Raw genomic sequence first — 24,183 nt, forward strand, 5'->3', positions numbered from 1 at the left:
TGCGAGCGTGGAGCACCACTCTGTTGTGGAAAAATGGTTCATCCAGTCTGCCCAGCAAGCTTATGATAGTATCTGCTGCGCCATGCAGGTACCTCCATGTTTCTCTTAAGGGTATCAACTGCCACTCCATGCAGTTATTCCAAAGCCTTATGATAAACCATCAAAAATATACTAGCAGCAAAAGTTTTACTGGGTGATGAAGCCTTCTTGAAAATTCAGACAGTACTGTCATGTTTTGCTTATAGACTTGGCCTTAGAAGCAGACCTGTGCTTTTTCCCTTATGTCTGCGTATCAATATCTCAGATCGTAAAAGTCAGGGCCTGTATTGGTTGTCATCTGAATCCAATTCTTCTTCCTCTTCCACCATTCCCAAGCCCCACCTACCGCTGTTCAAAGCGGAGAGTGATGTTGTAGTTGCATGCGTCAAAAGCATCAAGGCTTATTGTTTAAGGGTGGCAATTGCTGCTCCTTGCAGGTTACCCCCAATGTTTATTAGTTCCCCAGACCATAAAAGTCAGGGTCCTCATTGGTTGTTGTCTGAATAAAACTCCCCTTTTCTCCTTGCCGTTGAAACAGTGAGTAATGTTGCAGTTGCATTAAAAGTATCAAGTCTTATTGGTTAAGGGTAGTAACTGCCATACCAGTAAGTTACCCCCATGCACCCTTTTCTTCATTTCAATCCTCTAGCTTTTAGGGATCCAAAGTGTTTACCCCATGCTACTTTGAATTCTTTGACTGTTTTGTCTTCACCACTTCCTCCAGAAGGGCATTCCAGGCATCCACCACCCTCTCCATGAAGAAATATTTTCTGGTGTTGGTTTGAGTCATCTTCTCTGGAGTTTCATTTTGACAGAAAAGGTTCATTTCCAACAGAAAAGGTTTGAAGTTTGATGTGCCTGGTCTTGGAGTACTTTCTGCATTGTCCTTGCCCCAGTGTAAGCAGAGAAAAGGTATACAACAGATCTGCGTCCCACTTAAGCAGAAAAATGTCCAGAATGGATGTAAATGTACTTTGAAGAATAGAACAGAATTTGTCGCCTTTCCTGTTGTTTTCTGACACAAACAAGTTGAGTGATTGATGACACCAGAGGTCAAATAGCCTATCTACCATATACTGGTACAGAGATCAAACGGGGGTGAAAAACCTTGCTGAGGCGATCTGTCAGTGTATTAGAGATACTGAGTAAATAACTGGAGAAAAGTTATGTGACTGTAAGCCCACTTACAAATTTTCATAGATTCCTGACAGAGGGTCCAGGACCCTATGCCCCCTTCTTTGTTCACAAAAAACATTGCTACTTGATTGTCTGCTTGGATCAGAATCCTTTTTTCCTAAAGGGGTTGTAAGAAAACTGAATGCATGTCGAATGGCTCGCAGCTCCAAGAGGTTGGATCTAGAACAGGTGTTCCATCGCCGACCAAATTCAACGCCCCCCCCCCCCCCCCCCCCCCCCCCGAGTTCAGAAGGAGCCATATATGCACCCCACCCCTTGATTGATTCATCCATTTCCAGGATCTATGGATCTATCCACTAATTGAGGGATGAACTAATCTCCATGGTTGCCCATACAGGATGTGACAAGGACCAGCACAGTTGATCCCACTGACAGCAGAGGCCCCAATGGAGAACTATCATGTTGAGGTGCATCAAGGTACTACATACACTGCTGTTGCCATGTGTCCTAAGACAAATCAGGACTGCTTGGGCTGGTACTTGATTCCGCTTCAGCAAGTTCTAGACCAGTGCTTGAAGACAAAATGCTCAATCTGGCGGAAGGAATGCTTTAAATGGATCTATTCATGTCCAGACAAGCTTGATTCTCTGGGTAGAGTTGAGGTTCAACTTGGCAAAGTTGAATATGAAACATAGTGACTGAAGAAGCTGTATTGTCTTCTGCAAGTAATCCAACACTCCTGCATGAGAAGGTCCCACCACCAGCCAATCATTCAAGTATGGAAAGACACAAATCTCCCAATGATGGAAGTGTGCCGCTGCTACTGCTAAGCATTTCATGAAAGTCCGTAGGGTCTCTCAAAGCCCCAAGGGGAGAAACTTGTATTGGTAGTGAGAAGAATCCATTACGAATCAGAGGTATTTCCAATGAGAAATATGAATGGGTGGATATGTGAATAGTGTGGAAGGCATTCATTTTGAACTTTTCCCATAACAGGCTCTTTTTCAGTCTTCATAAATACAGGCTAGGTCTCAATCCCCCTGACTTTATGGGGATAAGGAAATAATGGAAATAGAACACTGTGCCATGGTCTTTGGGATGGACAGGCTCTATTGTCCACTGGCTGAGAAGCAATTCCATCTCGAGATGGAGCCGATTCAAGTGATCTGGGAGATGAGAGAAATGCACGCAATAACCAGATTCCACAATTTTGAGGACTCAACAATCCTTGATGATCTTCTGATATTCTTTAAAGAACAGCTGACTCCTCCCTCCTACCAGAAGGATTGAAGCCTAAGGATCGAATCCTATCAAAACCTAGGCCCAGGCCTGGGCTGGGCTTGCTGTGGAATCTTAGGCTTATGTCTCTCACATGGTCATCCACATGCTAGAAGCTGCTGTTGCAGCAGCACAGGTAGAGCAGAAAGGGCATCTCTGGAAAAAGGAGCACTTGAAAGTGAAGTAACAGCATCCACAGGAAGAAGGCTGTTCAGCTCCCGCTGACAAAACAGACTCTGGAAGACTTTCTTCCCCAAATTGTCCAATAACCTGGCTAGCCTTCAGATCATTTTAATGCATATTCCACTACACAAACTGGTGCAGTAGTTGAACTACCCTACACCCAGAATTCTGTTGAACTCTGTATTTAAGGTCCAGTTTCCTGGCTACTGGTGGGCATGAGGCTCTATTATCTCACATTCTTGTTTGTAAATCCTGCAGGAATTTGTGGACTGGGATCATTGCCGGTTTAGAAGGCGTTTCCAGAATCTGAAGACCTTGGTGCAGGGATCTTTGTCCCTATAAATATTGACTCCTACCCACCTTACCCAGCCTGTCCATGAATTTATATGTTTTTCAGGTGGAAATGAATGTTCCTGCAGGTCAATTAAGAGGTATGAAGGGATCCCCATAGCCCCTTCCTCAAAGCCAAGCAGTGGTAGGACACTAACCCATGACCCTGATGACGATGGTAATGATTGGGGCAGGGACCTCAGTCACCTCAGAGTGGAATACTTACAGGGCATATTCCAGATGGAAGCATCCGGCGCTCCATCCTCAAAATGCTGGCTAGATTCCTCTACAGACAGGGGAGGCCTGCCTGACTGAGGTGGGCTAGTGTCCACCCCTGGGACCTCTGATGGAAACTCCAGATGCATGGAGGAAAAAGGGTTTCCCACTTGAGGGAACAAATCCATCATCCTTGACAGGAGAGGCTGAAGGGCGCCCTCATTACTGGCTGCCAATGAGGTAAAAAAAAGTCTTTACCAACTCAGTCACATGATCTATCGACAGTTGTGTCCTCGGGCCTGGAGTTGAAGAAGAGACAGTCTCATTTGAAACCAGCACAGGGTCATCTTCTTGAGAAGCACATACTGGACTCTAAGAGGAGGCTCTCTGCTGGGCTGACTGCTTACAGACCAGAGGCACAATAGCGCAGATAGAATCTAATGCTTCTAAATACAGCCCACAAGTAGATGACAGTGAAGGAGCCCTGGAGCGCCTGGGATCCAAAAAGAGCAGGTGAGATAGACAATGGCGCCAACACAGAGGAAGACAATTGAAAGGAGTCTCTTCCAGGTCCCCCCAAAGTTTGTCCCTGCAGCAAGTGCGCTGGGGAGCAGTGTGTTGACGGCGCCAGGGGGCCAATGCATCAAGTGCATGTTCTGATGCAGAATGCTTTGGTGGTGCTGACCATAACAGCTCTGATGAATGGTGCTTCTTCTTCTGCACCAAGTCCCACGTAGAGGATCAAGGGACCTGTGAGTGTACAGAAGATGCTCAATGTTTCCATTTCTTGCTTGACCCCTGAACTGCAGCGGATCCAGAGCCCAGTGACTCAGTTGGGGGAGCCCTGCCGGAGGATCTCCGGCTTTGTTCAGTATGGAAGGAGCCCAAGAAGGCCCCAATCCAGAAAGACAAACGGCTCTGATTCTTCACCGACCTGCGAAGTTCCTCCATCCTCCAAGTCCTGTTCTGCAGGGATCTAGGCAACATCTGAATACAATTATAACAGTTAGCTGCGTTATAATTGGGTCCCAGGCAACCGTAACAGATATTGTGGCCATCTTTGATGGACATTTTGCTACCACTGGGAGTGGCCTTTTTTAAACCAGACATCTCAAACTTTTTTTTTTTTTAAGGCAGTATTGAAACATACCGTTAAGGGGCTGCTGAGGCAACCAGTCAACTCAAAAGACAAAGAAAGATTTAAAGAAATATTGCAGGTAGCAGAAGATTAGAAAAAAATGAATAAAGGGTGGGTACACGTTCGTGTAGAAGCTTGCACAAAAAAAGACTGAGGGGCTCACTAGGCAGTGTACGTGTAAACTTCTGCACATACTCAATAGTAAAAAAACTTAACTGAGGTAGAGAGAAAGGTCCATTCGGTGCTGTCAGATGATGTCATCCACATGTCATGGCTAATTCAGCCCTGCTTGTCGACTGAGAAACTATTATTCTCCCTCCTGTAGTGGCTAGCACTACAGCTAGTGCTCCTCTTCTCCTATGCTCTGTACTGATAGGGGCCAATTTTCAAATAGCACATGTAGTTGTAAAATGTTTGAGTGCTTTTAGCACACACACACACTTTACACTGATTTTCACAGACTAAGAATGCAGGCAGTTTCTTTTTGGAAACAAGTGTAAAATGTTCATGTTAAAAGCTGCTACTTACTCTGCACTTGATCTTTTGTGCAGGCAGCAGAGGTAACACAACACAAGTAGTTGTAAAAAGGTAATTTATACATACTATTTTACTTCCCTGCCCTGAATATGGTTCTGGGATTACCCCCACCTCACCCACTGAACACTCCCCCTTCCACAACCTGGCTAAAAGTACATAGACTACCGAAGCACGTGCATGCTTTTAACCAGACTGAGGACAAATTTTCACATGGGCCAGTTTATCCAGGTAAATGGCTTTGAAAAGTACAGCTCTCCTCCCTTCTTCTGTAACCTCTCCTCTCATCCTTAACTGTACATTATCTGTTACAGAGTGATCCTCCGCTCCTCCAATGGCAATTACCACTGCTGCCACTGCTTCTCTTCTCCTTCTGTGCTCTGTACTGAATGTACAGTTAAAACCCCACCCCCCTCTGTGGAGAATACCACTGTTGCTACTGCTGTTCTCCTGTGCTCTGTACCTGCTGCAGGGCTTCTAGTACAGTCTGTCTGTTCATCTTCAGGATATGCAGTTTAGATTCATACTTCACCCTCCGGTCCGGCACCACAGCCATGAGGTTGAAGCGGATATCATGGTATGGCTCCCTGTGGGAAATCCAACTAAACAAGTCAGCACATTAAAGCAAGAAACAGAAGCATGGTCAAACCTGATGACTGGCATGGAAATAAAACATTCTCCGCATAGGAACAGACTAAGTATTTGCAGTATAAGCAAATACTCCCAACCCCAGCAGTTTATACTATAGTTAACCTTCTCAGACAATCTAAAGTGTTATATGGATAGGATAGAGGGATTTCACACACTTAGCACCAGTATCCTGAGACAGATGAAACACACTGCCTATTTATTCAACTGTACTGAAGTCTGTCTTTTTCTAGGAATATTGCCAGGAAAAAGACTGTGCTTATACACTAATGAACCAATTTCCCCACTCCCATCCTTCTCTCTGTGCTTATCTGCTCTGATACCCAAGCTGAGCTGAGCCAAGCCGTAGCACTCCTTACCCTGCTGTGGCTAGTCCGATCCTCTCCATGATCACTCGGCGAGCTTTGTCTGTCCACTCTTCATCATCAGCCCAGGGTCCTGCACACCAAGAGGAAGGAGAGCATAGCAGACAGATCCAAGATACACCCACAGCTCACAAAATAAGAGACAATGTCAGAGAGACCTGAGACAGTACCATATATCACATTAAAGCGGAAAGAGCATGTTAGCAGAAACCCAAGTCAGCTCCACAGAGTACACTAAAGAAAAGCATCTGCAGAGGAACCCAACACAGCTCCACTATTCAATACAAAACAGACAGCATGTGGCAGCAGACAGTCCTAAGATCGTTCCACATCTCACATCAGACATACCTGAACCAGGTATGCCGAAACAATCGCCTCTTTTAACCAGCAAGCGATCTTAGCACTGGAAGCCTTCTGACCTTCCTAGGTCCATTCCACAGAACAAAGAGATGGTCCGAGAGACGGAAACTGTTCGTAACCTCCAGGTAACGCAGCAGCACCCACTTTACATCCAACTTGCGTAACTCCCTAGCCTCTGGAGTAGAGGAATCTAGACCCGCAAAGGAAGGGAGTTCCATAGACTGGCTCAAGTGAAAAGAGGATACCACCTTTGGGAGAAAGGAGGGAACCGTTCTCAAAGAAACTCCAGCCTCCAAGATCCGTAAGAAAGGCTCCCTGCAAGATAAGGTCTGAAGCTCAGACACCCGCCGCGTGGAAGAAATCGCTATCAGGAAAGCGACCTTTAAGGTCAAGTCCTTCAGGGTCACCCATTTCAGTGGCTTGAAGGGAGCACCACCAAGAGCGCGGAGGACCAAATTCAGCTTCCACGACGGGCAAGGGCTCCGGACCGGGAGACACAGATGTTTAGCTCCTCTCAGAAAACGAGCCACGTCTGGATGAGAGGCTAGCGCAACTCTCTGTACCTTTCCGCGGAAACAACCCTCAGAAACTCCAAAGTTTGGGAGGGAACTAGATGACTCCTCGGGGTTGACTACCCACCCCAATGAGTCCAACATCCAGAGTATCCTTGCGACTGCGTCTCTGCAAAGGCTTTCTGATTTTGCTCAAATTAGCCAATCGTCCAGATAAGGATGCACCAGTATCCCCTCCTGTCATAAGGCAGCTGCTACCACCACCATTACCTTGGTGAAGACTCTGGGCGCCGTCGCGAGCCTGAACGGGAGGGCGCAGAATTGAAAATGACGGCCGAGAATTGCAAACTGTAGATATTTCTGATGATTCAAATGTATCGGAATGTTCAGGTTTGCTTCCGTCAGGTCCAAAGATGCCAGGAACTCTCCCTTGTGCACTGACGTATCACGGAGCGAAGCGTTTCCATTTGAAAACAAGGCACCTTCAGGGCACGATTCACCCTCTAAATTGAGGATGGGACAGAAGGTGCCCTCCTTCTTTGGTACCATGAAGTAGATGGAGAAGCACCCTCGCCTTAGCTGCCCTTTGCGTACTGGACCTATGGCTCCCAGATCCTGTAAGCGCTGTAGAGTGTCTCACACCGCCCAGCGCTTTTGGTGGTATGCGCAAGGGGACACTATGTAATGCTCTTTGATCAGACGAGCAAAATCTAAAGAGTTGCCATGTTCTATGATGCTGAGGACCCACTGGTCAGAGGTCAATTTGGCCCACTCCTCCCGGAAAAGGGATAACCTTCCCCCGATCCTTGGAACGGAAGGGTGGACCGGCCTCGCTTCATTGCGTGGTTTTGGAGCCCCCATGAGACTGCGGAGCTCCATCTCTGGCAGGTCGGTGGCCCCGAAAGGACTGGTTCCAAGAAGAGTGGGGGCTAGAACCCTGTTGAAAAGACGAACTGGCAGACCGTGAGGAGCGGAAATGACGATTTCCCCGAAATCTCACCCGCTGAGGAAAGGACCCTCTGGATCTAGGCCTATCCTTCGGCAACCTGTGAACCTTGTTCTCTCCCAGAGACTTTATCATGTCCTCCAGCTGTTGCCCAAAAGGCAGCTTTCCTTTGAATGGTAAAGAACTCAGCTGTGCTTTCGATGAAACATTTTCCGACCAATGTCAGAGCCAGAGGAGCCTGCGAGCTGAAACCGCCACGACCATTGTCCTGCCCAAAGTCCTTAAAAGATCATACAGAGCATCCGCACTATACGCTACCGCCACCTCCAGATGGCTAGCCCGCAATGTCGCCGCGTCCGAGAAGGAAGCCTCTTCCTGCTAATCCTGCACCCAACGGAGACAAGCCCGCTGCGCGAAACTGCTGCAAATAGCAGCCCGGACCCCTAGAGCCGAAACCTCAAAAATCTTCTTGAGCTGCAGCTCCAACTTGCGGTCCCGCAAATCTTTCAGCGCAGTGGCCCTGAGACAGGAATGGTGGTCTTCTTTGTGACCGCTGAGACCGCAGCATCCACCTTAGGGACTTTGAGGAGATCCAAAGCCTCCTCTGGAAGTGGGTACAATTTGTCCATAGATCTACCCACTTTTAAACCAAGGTCAGGAGTGTCCCACTCCTTAAATAAGAGATCCGTGATGGACAGATGAAACGGAAAAGATCGAGCCGGACCCCGGAGACCCACCATGACTGGATCCATAGCCCCGAACCTGGAATCCTCAGGAGGCACTTCAATGCTGAGCTCATCCAGAATGGCAGGTATCAGAGGGCCCAGTTCATCCTTCCGGAACAGCCGTACTACCTTGCGATCATCGCCCTCCACCATTGGCAAGCCATCCAGTTTCGCCGGCTGAAGCTGGGGATCCGGTTCCACATCCTGCCCCTCTCCCGGAGCTTGTGGAGGAGACTGATCCTCATCTGACGTGTCCGTCTCCGAAGTATCCGCTGAACGGGACCTCGACCGAAGAGGGCGCTTTGCCTTGGGATCCTCTTTGCCTCCGGATGATTTGGAGCGCTTGTGCGAAGAGGAACCCCTACCAGCCCCCGCGGGCACAGAGAATGCAAGCCTTTCGCCGCCTTACGAGCCTTGAAGACCTTGTGCAGCATCATAATAAATTTGGAGGAGAACGAGGACGAAGACCCATCAGAGTCCTTGTCCTGCCCCTTCTCCGAGAAATCACTTTGATCCTCCGTATCCTCGCACCCCCCCCCCCCAGGGGCAGGTGGTCTCGGGGAAAGTGGTGGTGGAGAGGACCCCTCCCCCCAGGGCTGCTTTTTCTTGGTCCCGCAAGGTGTTTAGTAAGGCCTCAGTCCCTGCACTAAGTAGAAAGGGATCTGAGGGCTGCCGCATCCGATCGGGCCTCCCGGCGCGGCCTGGAGCTGTCCCTGTCAGCCTTGTGCTGAAGCGCTGAGCGAGATGGGCCTTCACCCCCCGACAGGCAGCCTGTACATATCCCAGCGCGGGAAAGACACGCACGTGCACTGCCACATGCGGTGGCATAATCCCCGGCCTTGATTTAACGGTGATCCAAAAAAAAAAAAAGAACCGCGACGAAAAGGAGACTTGCTGGCCCTAAAAAAGCCCGCAAAAACAGTGAAATCGCAGCAGAACGGAGCGATCGCTAGGCCGGAGCAAGAAAACAGCTGTTTAAAACAAAATCCTTTTTTTTTTCTTTTTAAACCTGGCTGCTTGCGGTCCCACTGAGGGTGAGTGAGCCGGGACCCCCAGTATCACCCTCAGCCGCTGCAGTTTCAGGGTTTACAACCCTCTGCTCTCAAGCCTCGAATACCAGGGGGAATGGTCCCATCAGGACCTGCCAACCCCCTGGGAGGCTAAAAACAGCTATCCTTTTTTTTTTTTTTTTTTAAATCTTAAAGGGACCTTCACCTAAATCCCTTACTGGCAATAACTACTAGCAAGAAAACCACAAGTCAAAACAAAGGTCACCACTAAACTGCCACCAGACACTAGGTTTTGCACCTCCACCATCTGTTGGAGACAGAGAAATACTGGCAGACTCTAGGTGGCACCTCAGGGGTATAGGACAGAGTCCGCAAAGTTCTTCTCTGTCTTCATCTGCTGGAGGGGAGGCAAAACCCAGCTGTCCTGGACTGATCCGGGTACGTACAGGAAAACAGGTCTCTTAGCCTTGTTCTGTGCTTACCATGATCAGTGGGACCTATCCTGCTGGATATAGTTTTAGGCTTTATTTACGATGGTTTACCCAGGATAGCAGTACCTCTTTAGATGTGGTGCGATACCATGTTTACCATGACTAATGGGGCACAACTATAACCTGATAAATGTAATGTGGAGCTGTGCTTAAACAAGAGGCCAATGGCACAACAATTCAAACAAAAATTGAAAGAAAATGCAAGAAATCCCCACCTCGTGAATTCACTGGTGCTCTTGGGAATGCTGACATTTCCCAGCAATCAGTAACTCCTTGAGGAAAAATGTACTGGAACTGTGTTTTGTACAAGTGCCTGGATTTGATTAGATTCTGTGGAGCCATGCTTGTCAAGGTAGATAAGATCCAGTTGTATACTGGAGCTGCACACACTATGGTTTATGGGATATACTTTAAACTTATGGATCATGATATGGAGCCCAGATTAAACAGGATGGTTCAAATTATGCTTACCATGGTCAATGGGGTACACCTTCAGTCCATCCAGCTCAAAGAGCCGTCCCTTTATGGGTACATAGCTGACAAAGTGAAATGCCTCCATGGTGCGCACAGCGCTGATTCCATTTTGTTTCTCAGGGAGGTGACGCGGCTCAGGCCTGCAATATAACATGCACATGTTGCCTTTAATTTTTAACTGGTCTGGTACATATAAAAGTTCTGCTCATCTATACAACACCAGATCTCCACAATCAAATTGGAATTGCAGACAAAAAGGGATGTCAGAAAACCCAAAACGGTATACAAGTATCGCTATGTCCTGGGATTAGGACACATTAAAAAAACTAACCAGTGGAAGCGGGGACTATTATGGGAGTCCGTGTAGGAACAATGGATCATAAGTTGTCACTTTTTGCGGACGACATTTTATTTACCTTAACTAGCCCGGCACAGTCATTACACGGGGTGGTGGCTCATCTTCAGGAATTTAGTTTGGTTTCTGGCTTTCGACTGAACCTTGCTAAATCGGAGGTGTTGAATGTTTCTATGCCCCCAGACCAAGTGGTCCCGTTGAAAACAACAGTTTCCTTTTAAGTGGGCGGGTGCCAAGATAAAATATTTAGGAATTTTTATCGGACCTAAGCTGACTGACTTGTTTCGCTTGAATTATACTCCCTTGGTGGCTAAAGTGTTTCGGGATTTAGATATATGGGATAGTCTCCCAGTCACTTGGACGGGACGCATAGCTATTTTAAAGATGTCCGTTCTACCCAAATTTAATTATCTATTTCAATCCTTACCTATACCCATTCCGACAGCCCTACTAAAAAGATGGCAGAGACGTTTCTTTGCATTCCTCTGGAAGCGGAGGCCCCCTCGGGTAGCGAGGGCGACATTATACAGACACAGATTGAGAGGAGGGATGGGGGTACCAAATCTACAGTGGTACCATGCCGCTGCTCAAATTAGTTGTATTCTGTCTTGGTATAAAAAAGCTGAGCGGCCTGGATGGGTGGCCATCGAGCAATCCTTATTGGGCACCATACCCCTACAAGCCCTTCTTTGGCAACCTAGATCGACCTTGAGGATAAGGGGCAGTATTATTACTACTCCTCTGCAAACGACTCTTCAGTGCTGGGGGAAGTGGAAACCTATTATAGGACGCAGACAATATTCTTGCCACACTCATTTCTATTACCACACTCGATTCTCTCCCGGTTGGGATTCGACCTCTGCTCATTATTGGAGGGAGAGGGGTCTGCATACTGTAGGGCAGATATGTGGGGGGGATGGTGTACTGTCTTTCTCACACCTTCAGGAGATATACTCTATTCCACTTTCTACCCTTTATTATTACTACCAAATTCGACACTTCCTGACTAAGGAACAAATCCTGGTAGAACTTCAAAGGGGGAAGTCCCAATTTGAGGGTTGGTGTGACCTAGCTGACCGTATCAAGGGTGGACTGTCCAAGATATACATGATTTTGCAGGGTGCATTGCCAGGGAAACCCGCATATACTCACAAGTGGGAGGTGGAGCTCTGTCGGCCATTGGCAAATGAGGAGTGGGATCAGATATTTTCAAATACTAAACGTAGTTCCGTTGCAACCTCCCTTACAGAAAACGGATATAAAGTTCTATTTCGCTGGCACCTAACACCTTACAGATTGCATAAAGCAGGTCTTAGTTCTGATGCCCACTGTTGGAAGGGGTGTGGCTCAATAGGAACTTTTTTTCATTTATGGTGGGAATGTGTTCATGTCCAGAGACTGTGGAAGGATGTTATGGATACCATTTTCTATACTTTGCATAAAGAGGTCACTCTAACCCCTGTTCAGGGATTACTCAATATGTCCGTTGATGGTTCCAAATATGAGTGTCTGTTAATTAATCAATTTTGTATAGCAGCGCGATGTACCTTGGCGGCTTCCTGGAAACAGGACAGAGTCCCTGATAGAGAAGTTCTTTATCAGAAACTTGATGCTATGTGTTCCCTGTACAAGATCACCGCTCAAAAGCGGAGTCAGTTGCTACAGTTTTATCGGTTGTGGCAACCGTATCTTACTTGGAGGGAGGACATGCTGACGAAGGTTGGGTCTCATGCCTCTTAATGTTGATTTTTGTCCCCCAGCTGTGTTAACCTAATTTCAATGCCGATTTGTTGTATTTTGCTTATTTCTTTTTTCTTTTTTGTAACAGAGTATTATGTACATTTCTGGGATATCAGTATTTGGGTATTAATGATGGGAGTCACTCACACATCACTGCGATCTGGTATGATACGTAGTTGCCTAATCCAACTGCACATACTCCCCTATGCACTTTATACCTGGGGTCTGGTATGTAGCGTAAACTACGCATTCGACATATGTTTGGTTTTCTAATGTACAGTGGACTACCTTTAATGGGTTCTTGATGAGATCTTATCAGTGACTGCCTTTCGAGTCAGATATACGATTGTATATGTATGTGCTTTCACTAGCGTTGTTTGTATACACACTTGTACTGGTTGTATTGCTGTTCGCATTGTTCAATAAACTTTACATTACAAAAAAAAAAAAAACTAACCAGCATTATCACTTTTAAAGAAAGGAAAATTGGTCTTACCTGCTAATTTTCGTTCCTGTAATACCACAGATAAGATCAGACAAGTGGGTTTTACATCCCTACCAGCAGATGGAGGTAGAGAACAAAAACTTTGAGGCACTGCTACATATCTGAGTGTGCCACCTGCAGTCCTTCAGTATGACCTGAACCCAAGCCAGATATTGTCCCTTCAAAACCCCCAACCAGGGCGAACAGGAAACCTGGAGTTGGAGCCCCCTGAATTGGAGCCACTCACACTTTCAGAGACTAAAAACAGTCTGATAACCAAAAAAAACTCAATTTACACTGAAAAAGATCTCATTTGAAAAAATGGTTTCCCAACCAACAGGAAATTCAGTCTTTCGGCAGCGACGGGGTGGGTCTCCGGATTGATCTGTGGTATTACAGGAATAAAAATTAGCAGGAAGGAACCAAATTTTCCTTTCCTGTTCATACCCAGATCAGTCCAGACAAATGGGATGTACCAAAGCACCCCTAAAACTGGGCAGGAACCCGAAAGACCCGCAAGGAGAACACTCTCACCAAAAGATGAGTATTTGTGCGCCCACACATCCAAATGGTAGTGCCTGGTGAAAGTATGCAGAGAGGACCACACTGTAGCCCTACAAATCTCCTGGGGAGACAACAACTGACACTCTGCCCAGGAAGCCGCCTGCGCTCTCACAGATGCACCTTTTGACCCCCTTGGAACTTCTCAACCCTTACAAATATAGGCAGAGCAAATGGCTCCTTCAGCCAAAGGAAAATTAGTTTCTTACCTGATAATTTTCGGTCCTGTAGTACCACGGTTCAGTACAGACTCCTGGGTTTTGCCCCCCCCCCCCCCCCAGCAGATGAAGACAAAGAAGTTTTCAGAACAAACTCTGTCTTATATAGGCTGGTGCCACCTACAGTCCGGCAGTATTACTCAATGTCAAAGCAGAATAGCTCTCAAAACCAGTATAACTATGTACAAGAACCTCTCAACCAGAAAAAGAAAATAACTGGGTCACTGAACCCCTCTAGGAACTGAACCTGTGGATCCATTTAAATAAGGGCAATCCAAAAAAAAAAATTTTTTTTCTGCAGATTTGACAAAGGACTAAATAATGATCAAGCGGATCTGGACTGATCCATGGTACTACAGGAACGAAAATTATCAGGTAAGAAACTAATTTTCCTTTCCCTGTACATACCCGGATCAGTCCAGACTCCTGGGATGTACCAGAGCTGTCCTACTTGGGATGGGATCGGAGAGGCCCGCTTGCAGCACATCTTCTCCAAAACCTCCAGACCACGGTGCCTGAACATCCAGTCTGTAATGCCTCGCAAAAGTATGCAAAGATTTCCAAGTAGCCGCCCTACAGATCTCCTGCGGTGATACCATCTGGTACTCCGCCCAAGATGCCGCTTGTGAACGAGTAGAGTGGGCACGAAGCCATAGTGGAAGAGTTTTACCACGCAATAAATAGGCTGAGCTGATGGCCTCTTTCAACCAGCGAGCTATGGTAGCCTTGGATGCCATCCGACCACGTTTAGGACCACTCCACAGTACAAAAAGATGGTCCGTCAGCTGAAAATCATTGGTAACTTCCAAATAACGTAGCAATGGTTTGCGAACGTCCAGTCTCCGCAAGTCCCTAGACAAAGGATCTGACCGATCTAAGTCCACGAAGGCCATGAGATGAAAAGCAGAAACCACTTTCGGAAGAAAAGAAGGCACAGTCCGCAATGAAACCCCCGAATCCAAAATCCGTAAAAATGGTTCTCTACAGGAAAGAGCTTGGAGTTCCAACACTCTACGAGCTGACGTAATGGCAACCAGGAAGATTACTTTCAAGGTAAGGTCCTTCAGAGTCGCCCTTTTTAAAGGCTCAAAGGGCACCAAGCATAGCGCTGTGAGAACTAAATTCAAATTCCAAGATGGACAAGTTTGCCTCACCGGAGGACGCAAGTGCTTAGCTCCCTGGAGAAAACGAACCACATCCGGATGCGCCGCCAAAGCTACACCATGAATGGTACCACACAAACAGCCAAGTGCCGCGACCTGTACTCTCAGAGAGCTACACGACAAGCCCTTGGTGAGACCATTGTGAAGAAAACACAGGATATCAGACACCGAAGCCCTTGTGGGAGCCACCTCCCGGGCCAGACACCAAGATTAAAAAATCTTGCATACTCGAACATACTCTAGGTTGGTGGAAATCTTACGCGAGCTTAGCCGTGTAGTCACCACGGAAGGAGAATAACCTTTATGACTTAAGTGCTGCCTTTCAAAAGCCATGCCGCTAGACAAAAGCAAACTACTTCTTCCAAACAAACTGGATCCTGATGCAGCAGGTCTGGAAGAGCTGGAAACTGCAGCGGCCCGTCCACTGTCAGGTTGAGGAGGTCCGCAAACCAAGGACGTCTTGGCCATTCCGGAGCCTACCAGGATCACCTCCGTCAGGTGAATCTCTATGCGTCGAAGCAGTTTGCCGATCAATGGCCAAGGCGACAATATGTACAGGAGAATCTTGGTGGGCATGGGCATCTACCCCTTCTGCTCCTTTCTTTCTGCGACGGCCGTAGAATCGCGGAGCTTTGGCATTCTGAAACGTCACTATGAGATCCATGCTGGGCGTGCCTCACACCTCACATATGAGCTGAAAACTGTGTCCGCCAACTCCCATTTCCTGGGATCTAGAAGGTGTCTGCTGAGAAAATCTGCTTGCATGTTGTCCACGCCGGCGATGTGAGACGCTATGTTGACCAAATGCTGTTCCGCCCAGCTGATCAACTGACAAGCCTCCACCGCCACAGGTTGACTCTTGGTTCCCCCTTGGCGATTGATATACGCCACTGTCCGAAAGAATTCTGACCGACCTCCCCAGGATGAGAGGATGGAACTCTTGCAACACGAATCACACCGCTCGAGTCTCCAGCCGATTGATAACCACTGTGACTCTTTGGGAGATCATAATCCCTGTACCGATTTCCCCCTGCATACCGCCCCCCAACCGGAGAGACTGGCATCCGTGGTAACCACTGTCCAATCGGGCACTTCCAGGGGAACTCCACGGGAGAGACTGTACGCAACCAGCCACCAATCGAGACTGGACTGCACTGCCTCCGTAAGCGGAAGAGGAAGATGAAACAGCTCAGAAACGAGATTCCAACGGGAAAGCAATACGGAATGTAAAGGCAGCATATGAGCAAAGGTCCAGGGCATCAGTTCCAAGGTTGAAGTCATCGAGTCGAGAACCTGCAAGTAATCTCGGACCCTAAGACGACACGAGTAATAAGCCTCTGACTTGAGCTTGTAGCTTGGAAATGTGTTCTGTGGTAAGAAATATCCTGTCCTGCTGAGTGTCGAACAGTGCGCCAAAACATTCCAAGGACTGAGAGGGCTCGAGCCTGTTCTTGGAGAGATTGACCACCCAGCCCAATGATTGAAGGAGCTGGAGTACCCTGTGAATCGCCACTCGAGCAAGCGACTGATTTCGCACAAATTAACCAGTTGTCCAAATAGAGATGCACCAGAAGTCCTTCCCTCTGGAGATGGGCTCCCACCACCACCATCACCTTGGTGAATGTCGTGGGCGCGGTGGCAAGACCGAAGGTCAGAGTTCGAAACTGAAAGTGCTGGCCCAGTATCGAAAAACGAAGAAACCGCTGGCGAGTCAGACGTATGCCGATATGAAGATACGCCTCCGTGGGATCCAGGGACGCCAGAACTCTCCCTTTCTCACCGAAGCAATGACTGACCGGAGCGTTTACATGCGAAACCTCGGCACTCTGAGACATCTAATGACCCCTCTTTCTTTGGTACTATGAAGTAAATGGAGTACCGACCCTTCTTTCTTGCCGCCGAGGGCCCTGGGACGATGGCCTCTAATTGTAGAAGACGCTGCAAGGTATCCTGAACTGCCCGTCACTTGGTTGCGTAACCACAGGGAGAGATGAGAAACTGGTCCCGAGGGCGCCGTGCAAAATCTGAAGCGTAGCCTTGTCTTATCACAGTCAGCACCCACTGATCCAATGTGACCGTGGCCCATTCCTCGAAAAATAGGGATAGTCTGCTCCCTACCACCGGCACCGAGGAATGGACCGGCACCCCTTCATTGTGAAGATTTGGCCCCAGGAGTAGACTGGGCAGAACCGGCTCTGCCAAATCTTCAGCCACAAAAAGGCTGGGACCAGGACTGCTGCTTCGTTTGTGCTTGACGAAAAGAAGAGCTGGGCGCTCCAGCCGGGCGATATCGTCGGTTCCCTCTGAATCTGGCCCAGGACGAGAAGGACCCTCGTGACCTACGTCTGTCCTCAAGCAACCGATGAACCTTATTGTCGCCCAGAGATTGAATCAGATCTTCCAAGACTTTTCCAAAAAGCCGCTTACCCTTGAAGGGCAGAGATCCCAGCTGTGCCTTGGAGGACACGTTCGCCGACCAGTTTTGTAACCACAAGAGTCTACGGGCTGAGACCGCCGATACCATGGATCTCGCCGATGTCCGCAACTGGTCGTGAAAAGCATCAGCTACAGTAGGCCACCGAGGCTTCCAGACGGCCTGCCTGGGCAGCTTCCTCATCCGATAAGCCAGCATTGGCTTGTAATTGCTGTACCCAGCGGAGACCCGCTCTCATTGCAAAGTTGCTGCACATAGCTGCCCTAACACCCAGGGCTGAGACTTCAAATATCCTCTTAAGCTGTACCTCTAACTTCCTGTCCTGCAGGCCCTTGAGCGCTGTTGCCCCTGTAACTGGGATCGTGGTCTTCTTGGTAACTGCAGACACCACCGCATCTATCTTGGGTACTCGCAGCATATCCAAAGCATCCTCTGGCAGAGGATATTGCTTATCCATGGCCTTACTCACCTTCAAGCCGAGATCCGGGGTATCCCATTCCCAGATCAGCAAGTCTGTAGCTGAGAAATGAAAGGGAAAAGAGGTTGCAAGACCTCTCAGGCACAACAAGACAGGATCCATAGTACCTCACTTGGACTCCTCAGGTGGACTGTCAATGCCCAGCTCAGCTAGAATAGAAGGTATGAGAGGCCCAAGCTCCTCCTTGCGAAAGAGGCAGACCACCTTAGGATCATCTCACTCCGCAGCCTGCGAGTCCCTCCCTGCCCCCTGTTGCTGTAGATCAGGGTCCACATCCACACCCTGCGGGGGCCGGGCTGAGGGTCCGGATCCCCTGGGTCTGTATCCTGCCCAGTATCAGTATCCAGCTGAGGCACCCCAGTACGGAGAGGACGCTTAGGTTTAGATGGTCCCGCATCACCCAGAGGCCTAGTGCGCTTCTTAGCATGAGACTTAGCCCCTAGAGCGGCAAACTTCTCTCCAGCATGCAGCTTCCTTGACTTCCTCACTTTAAAAGCCTTATGGCGCAATAAGACAAACTCAGATGCAAAAGAGGAAGAGGAGAAGGAATCAGAAGCCCCCTCAGGGCTATCCTCCGTGGCCAGGGAATCAGGCTGCAAAGGTTCCCTTTCACCAGGAAACCTCTGCTGAGGAGAAAGAGGAGGCGGTAACAACCCCTCCCCCATGGCTGCCTGAGTAGCAGACCTGAATGTCTGCAAAATGGCCTCCGCTCCTGCGATGAGCGGGAACGGATCAATTCCAGCCTGAACAGCATCAGCTGTAGCTGAAGAAACGCGAGCAGACTTATTATTTGCCATTTTTTTTTTATTTTTGAGACACTGGAGGAAACCCCCCCGGCAAACATGCTGAGCAAAGTCCCTCACAAGAGAGACTCGCGTGGGTCGAGCTGCACGAGGCAGCCCGCAGCATTGGGAGAAAGAGAATAACAGCAAACAGAATTAGTGAAAACAGACACCCTACCCCCCCACCCAGTACCAAAAATGCAGCAAAAACACAGGGAGGAGAGAGAGCCGACACGCTACGGAAATCGAAAGTTGAACTTTTTTTTTTTTTAAACCTTGCCTGGCAGTGGTCCAAGGTGCTGATCCTTCAGGGTGGAGTGAACCAGGCTCCCCGGTGTTGCACGCTAGCTGCTAAAGAACAATAATAGGGTTCTCAACCCTGTCTTGCAGCTGCCTCAGTGCCAGCAGGGGGTGGCCCTCTCAGGAACTCCTGACCCCCTAGGAGGCTGACCACACTGCTCCTAAACACACAGACAAGACTGTAGGTTTTGCACCTCCACCATCTGCTGGAGACAGAAATACTGCCGGACTGTAGGTTGCACCATCCTATATAAGGCGGAGTTCGTTTTGAAAACTTCTCTGTCTCCATCTGCTAGAGGGCGGGCAAAACCCAGGAAGTCTGGACTGATCCGGGTACGTACAGGGAATGGGAAATTATCACTTTTGAGGCCTTATCCCCTTTCTTTGAGTCACCAAATAACACAAAAAGGTGATCTGAATGGCGAAAACTATTAGTAACTTTCAGATACTGTAACAGAACGTTCTGCACATCCAAAATATGTAGCTCTCGATCTTGAGGGGAATCCTTAGACCAAGCTGGGAAAGCTGGCAGTTCCACCATCTGATCAACATGAAAAAAAGGATACCACCTTTGGTAAAAAAGGAAGAAACTGTCCACAATGTCACTCTGCTATTAGAAATGCACAAAAAAGGATCCCTGCAAGACAGGGCTTGCAATTCCAAAATCCACCTGACCATACAAATGGCCACCAGAAACACTATCTTCAGAGTCAAGTCCTTCAATGTCACACCTATTAATGTCTTAAAAGGAGCATCATTGAGTATTTGCAGAACCAATCCGGACATAGCTTTCGGACTAGAGGACACAAATGTTTCACCCCTTTTAAAAACCAAATTACATCCAGATGGGAGGCTAACAATCTTCCCCGCAACTTGCCACTAAGAGCCCCCAAAGCAAACACTTGAACTCGAATCGAGCTATTCGCTAGACCCTTAGATAGCTCTTGCTGTAAAAAGGCTACAGACAAGGGATCCAGCTGCTGTTGCAGACACCACGACTAAAATTTCTTCTAGACCCTAAAATAAGCCATGGATGTAGAGGGTCTCCTAGCTTGGAGAATCGTATAAATAACTGGTTTGGAATAGCCTTTTAGATGCAACCACCATCTCACAAAGCCAAGCCACGAAACAAAAGTGATCCTCCCACTCCGAAAATATAGGACCCTGCCGAAACAACCTGGGCAGGTGGGCCAACCTGAGAGGACCTTCTATGGTAAGAGACCAGATCCACGAACCATGGTCGCCGCGGATACTCCAGTGCCACCAGCATCTCTGACCCCGAATGAGACTCTATGTGCCATAGCACCTGACCTACCAGTGGCCAAGGAGGGAACACAAAGAAGAATTCCCGTCAGCCAAGGACACACCAGACCTACCGCGCTGGCCTCTCTCCTGTGACTGAAAATCCTCTTCTTTGCATTGGCACTCATTGCCATGAGATCCAACTGAGGAACCCCCCATCTGGCACAGATGTGATCCCAGGCTTCCAGGATCAACTCCTATTCCTCCGGATCCAGTTGCTGTCGACTGAGGAAGTCTGCTTGTACACGGTTCACTCCAGCGACGAGAGAGGCTGCTATTCCCTCAAGGTGTCGCTCCACCCAAGTAAACAACTGCTGAGCCTCCAGAGCCACTGCATGGCTCTTTGTTCCTCCCTGACAACTGATGTACGCTACCATCATCGCATTGTTGGAGATCACTCAAACCATCCATCCCTTGATCCATGGCAGGAAGGCCTCCAGCCCCAGGCAGGCTGCCCTTTTCTTCAGTCGATTGATAGACCAAGACAGCTCCACCGCTGACCAAAGACCTTGGGCAGACAGTCCCAGGCACACTGCCCCCAACCCTTGGGACTGGCATCCGTGGTCACCACCACAACCCAGTCTGGAGTCTTCAGATCCATACCCTTTTCCAGATTGTGACACGACAGCCACCACAAGAGACTGGACCTAGATTCTCCCAAAAGAGGTAAGGGCAGATGATAGTCCTCTGACAATAGATTCTGCCAAATCTACTACATCAGGGCCCCATATTTTCAGATCAAGCGGATCACTTTTGTCTAGCGGCTTGGCTTTTGAAAGGAGGCAATTAAGAAAGAAAGGATATCCTGAGGATATTATTTCTACTCTGTTGCAGGCTGGAAAGACTTCTATTTCGGGAGCAAGATGGCGGCATGAGCAGGTCACGGAAATGCTGAGCTCCGTCCTAACAATTACCTCTAAAGATGCCTGCAAATAGGAAAGGAAAACTCTTAATCTTTCCTTCGGACCCGGAGCTTCCTATTACTCAGCGTTTAATAACTTCTTTCGTACCTGCCAAGGTGGTAGAATCGGGAGAAGCCCCCGCTGCGGGAACCAGCGAGAGAGCAACGGTCTCGCTGGGGGGGGGAAATCACACTCAGCCCCCCTGGATCCTCATCTGCCCGCGATTGCTATCTTTCCCGGCTTCTCTCAGATGGCTGGGTCGCACAGCTATGACGTGGCTCAGGCGATATCAGCGGGAGGAGGTCAGAGAGCAGGAGACGCCACAGCACCAACAAAGCCTCCAGAATGCCTGGAATCGTTGGGAGCGGAAGGTTCGACCTCAACACCTCCCGTGTCAACTCCGACACGGGAGAAGGAGATGGAGGTTCTGGAGGGAGCGGCGGCTGGTGATGGGAAAGACTCCATCCAAGAGCAGAGTCCTCAAAAATGCATTTAAGATGAACTTCGAGCTTTCGGTCTTTGAGGACCTTGAGGGGTGCCGCCCCGGCCACCGGGATAGTGGTTCTCTTGGTGACCGGAGACACCGAAGCATCTACTTTAGGGACTTTCAACAGCTCCAGGGTTTCATCCGGTAATGGGTAGAGTTTATCCATAGCCCTTCCCACATGCAGGCCCGCTTCTGAGGTATGCCACTCTCGGACCATCAGCTGCTGGACCATCTGATGAAAAGGAAAGGTCTTAGCCGGACCCCGCAATCCCCCGTGTCCAGGTTGGGGTCATCGGGAGGGCCCACAATTCCCAAGTCTGCCAGGACATGCGGGATGAGAGGATTGAGCTTGTCTCTCTGAAAGAAGTGAACGACCTTGGGATTGTCCCCATCCATGGCACTGCCTTCTCCGGTTCCTCCCCCAGGTCCACAGCTGCAAAAGAGGAGGAAGACTAGAGAGGATCCTCGCCCAAGGTCTGCCCCAGTCTGGCTCCGCCGTAGCCAGATCTTCTGAGGGACCGCAAACTCTCCAGACCCAAACAAAGCCCTGTGGCTCCAGCCACTTGGGCAGTTTTCTGGGTGGCCCCTCCGGTAGCAGAGGCCCACCCGAGCCACCGGGCTGGGCCTGGCTCACCAATTAGGCTTGATGCATGAGCAATATAAACTATGCCAAAAAGCCAGGTGAGCCCCTGAAATCCCTCCCAGGGGAACAGGGCGATCATTGGGGACGTCAGAAAAGGAATCCTGGGGATCCCCAGGATTCAAATCGGCCGGCGATAGTGCAGGAAGAAGATCCCCTCCTCCACCCGATGTCTCTGCGGCAGCCAAAAAAAAATTCAAAATGGCCCCCATTCCCACGCTCAGACGGAACGGGTCGGCCTCGCTCTCCCCCTCCCAGTGGGCCATCTACCCGCACTACGGGGCTTGGCCGCCGGACCTGCCGCCACACTAGAAGAACGCTTCTCACTGGGGAGGCAGCGCACACAGATGCCTGAACGGGAGAGCCTTGAAGTCGGTTCCCCGCAGGCCTCACATCGGAGACCTTGCAGCATAGCAGCCGCCAAAGAAGCTCACGCGCAGCCGGCATCACCGATCCCTCAGCCGCTGAACAAAGTGGGACCTGGGAGCCCCGACCAAAAAAAAACGGCATCTCCACGCAGCTAGACCCACGCAGGTATGCCGCTTAGGAGCTACTGCCGCACCAGTCAGCACTGCACCCTGCCCCCAAACACACAGACTTTGTTGGGTTTTGTTTTTTTTTTTAAACCAAACACCAGCAAGGAGGGCAAGGTGGCATCGGATCCGCGCTAGGGAAGGGGAAGGAACCAGCTATCACCCTTGGCGCTGAGACAAGGCAGCAAGCAGGATCACCAACTTGAGCTGCCTGACTGCCTACAACCAGGGGGGATGATTCCCCTAGGACTTGCCAACCCCCTGGGAGGACCACTGAACCTTCCTGTCCTACCTTGACAGCTGTAAGATTGCTGGGATTTTTTTTTTCTGGTAAACCCACAAAATGGTTCAGAACCGCAGGTCTTGCACCACCTCCATCTGCTGGAGACAGAGAAATACCGAGAAGCTGCAAGTGGCACACCAGGTTAAGAGGGGGTGCTGGAAGGGAGACAAATGTCTCCATCTGCTGGAAGGGAGACAAAACCCAGCAGTCTGGACTGATCCAGGTACGAACAGGGAACCAAAAATTATCCCCCCCCCCCCCCCATGCCTGTTTCACTGTGGATAAAAGTGCATTTGCTGTTCATAGCACATTTACTTTTACCCACTCATAAAATGGGACAGAGGCAGCAAGAAGAGAGATTGGGGGAGGAAAAGGTTCATTCTGAAAGTCCAGCACGTACTTCCGCCGCATACATTTGTGGCTACTTGAAAGCAAGTACAAATGTATGTGGAGAAAAGGCAGCCCCCTTCGTGCAGCCAGCTCAACTTGCAAGGCGAACCTCCCTGCAAACCCCATGGGTAGTCTCATAATAATCCTGAAGAGAAAAATGAGATTGAAAGTACAAGAAAGCTGCTATTTGGTACAGTCCTACTGGAGGAAGCATATACCTGGCATGGCTGTTGTGTGCTTTGGCCAGTTCTGGAGCATTTCCAATGGCATACCCTTTGCTCTGTGAGAAAGGAGAATAATACATAGCTATTAGCTACCAGACATGGGATATTTCATCTCTCCTTGTAACCTTCTAAAACTAACATCTTGGCTAAGTCTCTTTCCATGCCTCAAGAGTCTGGAATACTTGGCTTCAACCTACTCTATATGACTGTTTGCCGATGTGCTTTGATTAGACAAAGTTGTTATATAAACGTAAAATGAAACAAACTGCCCCAAACACTCTTGTTCTTCCTTTTTCTTACTGTTCACCTGCATCTCTAAACATTGCAGCACCCTGGGAAGGAGCAACCTTCCTCCCTACCCAAACATCAGCAGCAAGCTGGGTCTGTTTTCACAGTGGAAAAGGGTAAACAGTGGAGTGCCTCAGGGATCTGTACTTGGACCGGTGCTTTTTAATATATTTATAAATATCTGGAAAAGAATACAATGAGTGAGGTGATCAAATTTGCAGATGACACAAAAT

At 48.9% G+C, this 24,183-nt stretch overlaps 1 protein-coding gene across 1 annotated transcript in view; it reads right to left on the reverse strand.

Moving 5' to 3' along the window:
- Window positions 1-24,183, reverse strand: part of BAP1 (BRCA1 associated protein 1) — an 83,641-nt gene that overhangs the window by 46,964 nt on the left and 12,494 nt on the right. Inside the window, exons 6-9 of the mRNA XM_029599499.1 lie at window positions 23,657-23,718; window positions 10,384-10,526; window positions 5,863-5,941; window positions 5,319-5,442 (exon numbers count right to left, since the gene is read on the reverse strand). Of these exons, the coding sequence (XP_029455359.1) occupies window positions 5,319-5,442; window positions 5,863-5,941; window positions 10,384-10,526; window positions 23,657-23,718 (408 nt within the window). The remainder of the gene's footprint in view (window positions 1-5,318; window positions 5,443-5,862; window positions 5,942-10,383; window positions 10,527-23,656; window positions 23,719-24,183) is intronic.

This window comes from Rhinatrema bivittatum, chromosome 4, assembly GCF_901001135.1.
Source record: "Rhinatrema bivittatum chromosome 4, aRhiBiv1.1, whole genome shotgun sequence".
Lineage (NCBI taxonomy): Eukaryota > Metazoa > Chordata > Amphibia > Gymnophiona > Rhinatrematidae > Rhinatrema > Rhinatrema bivittatum.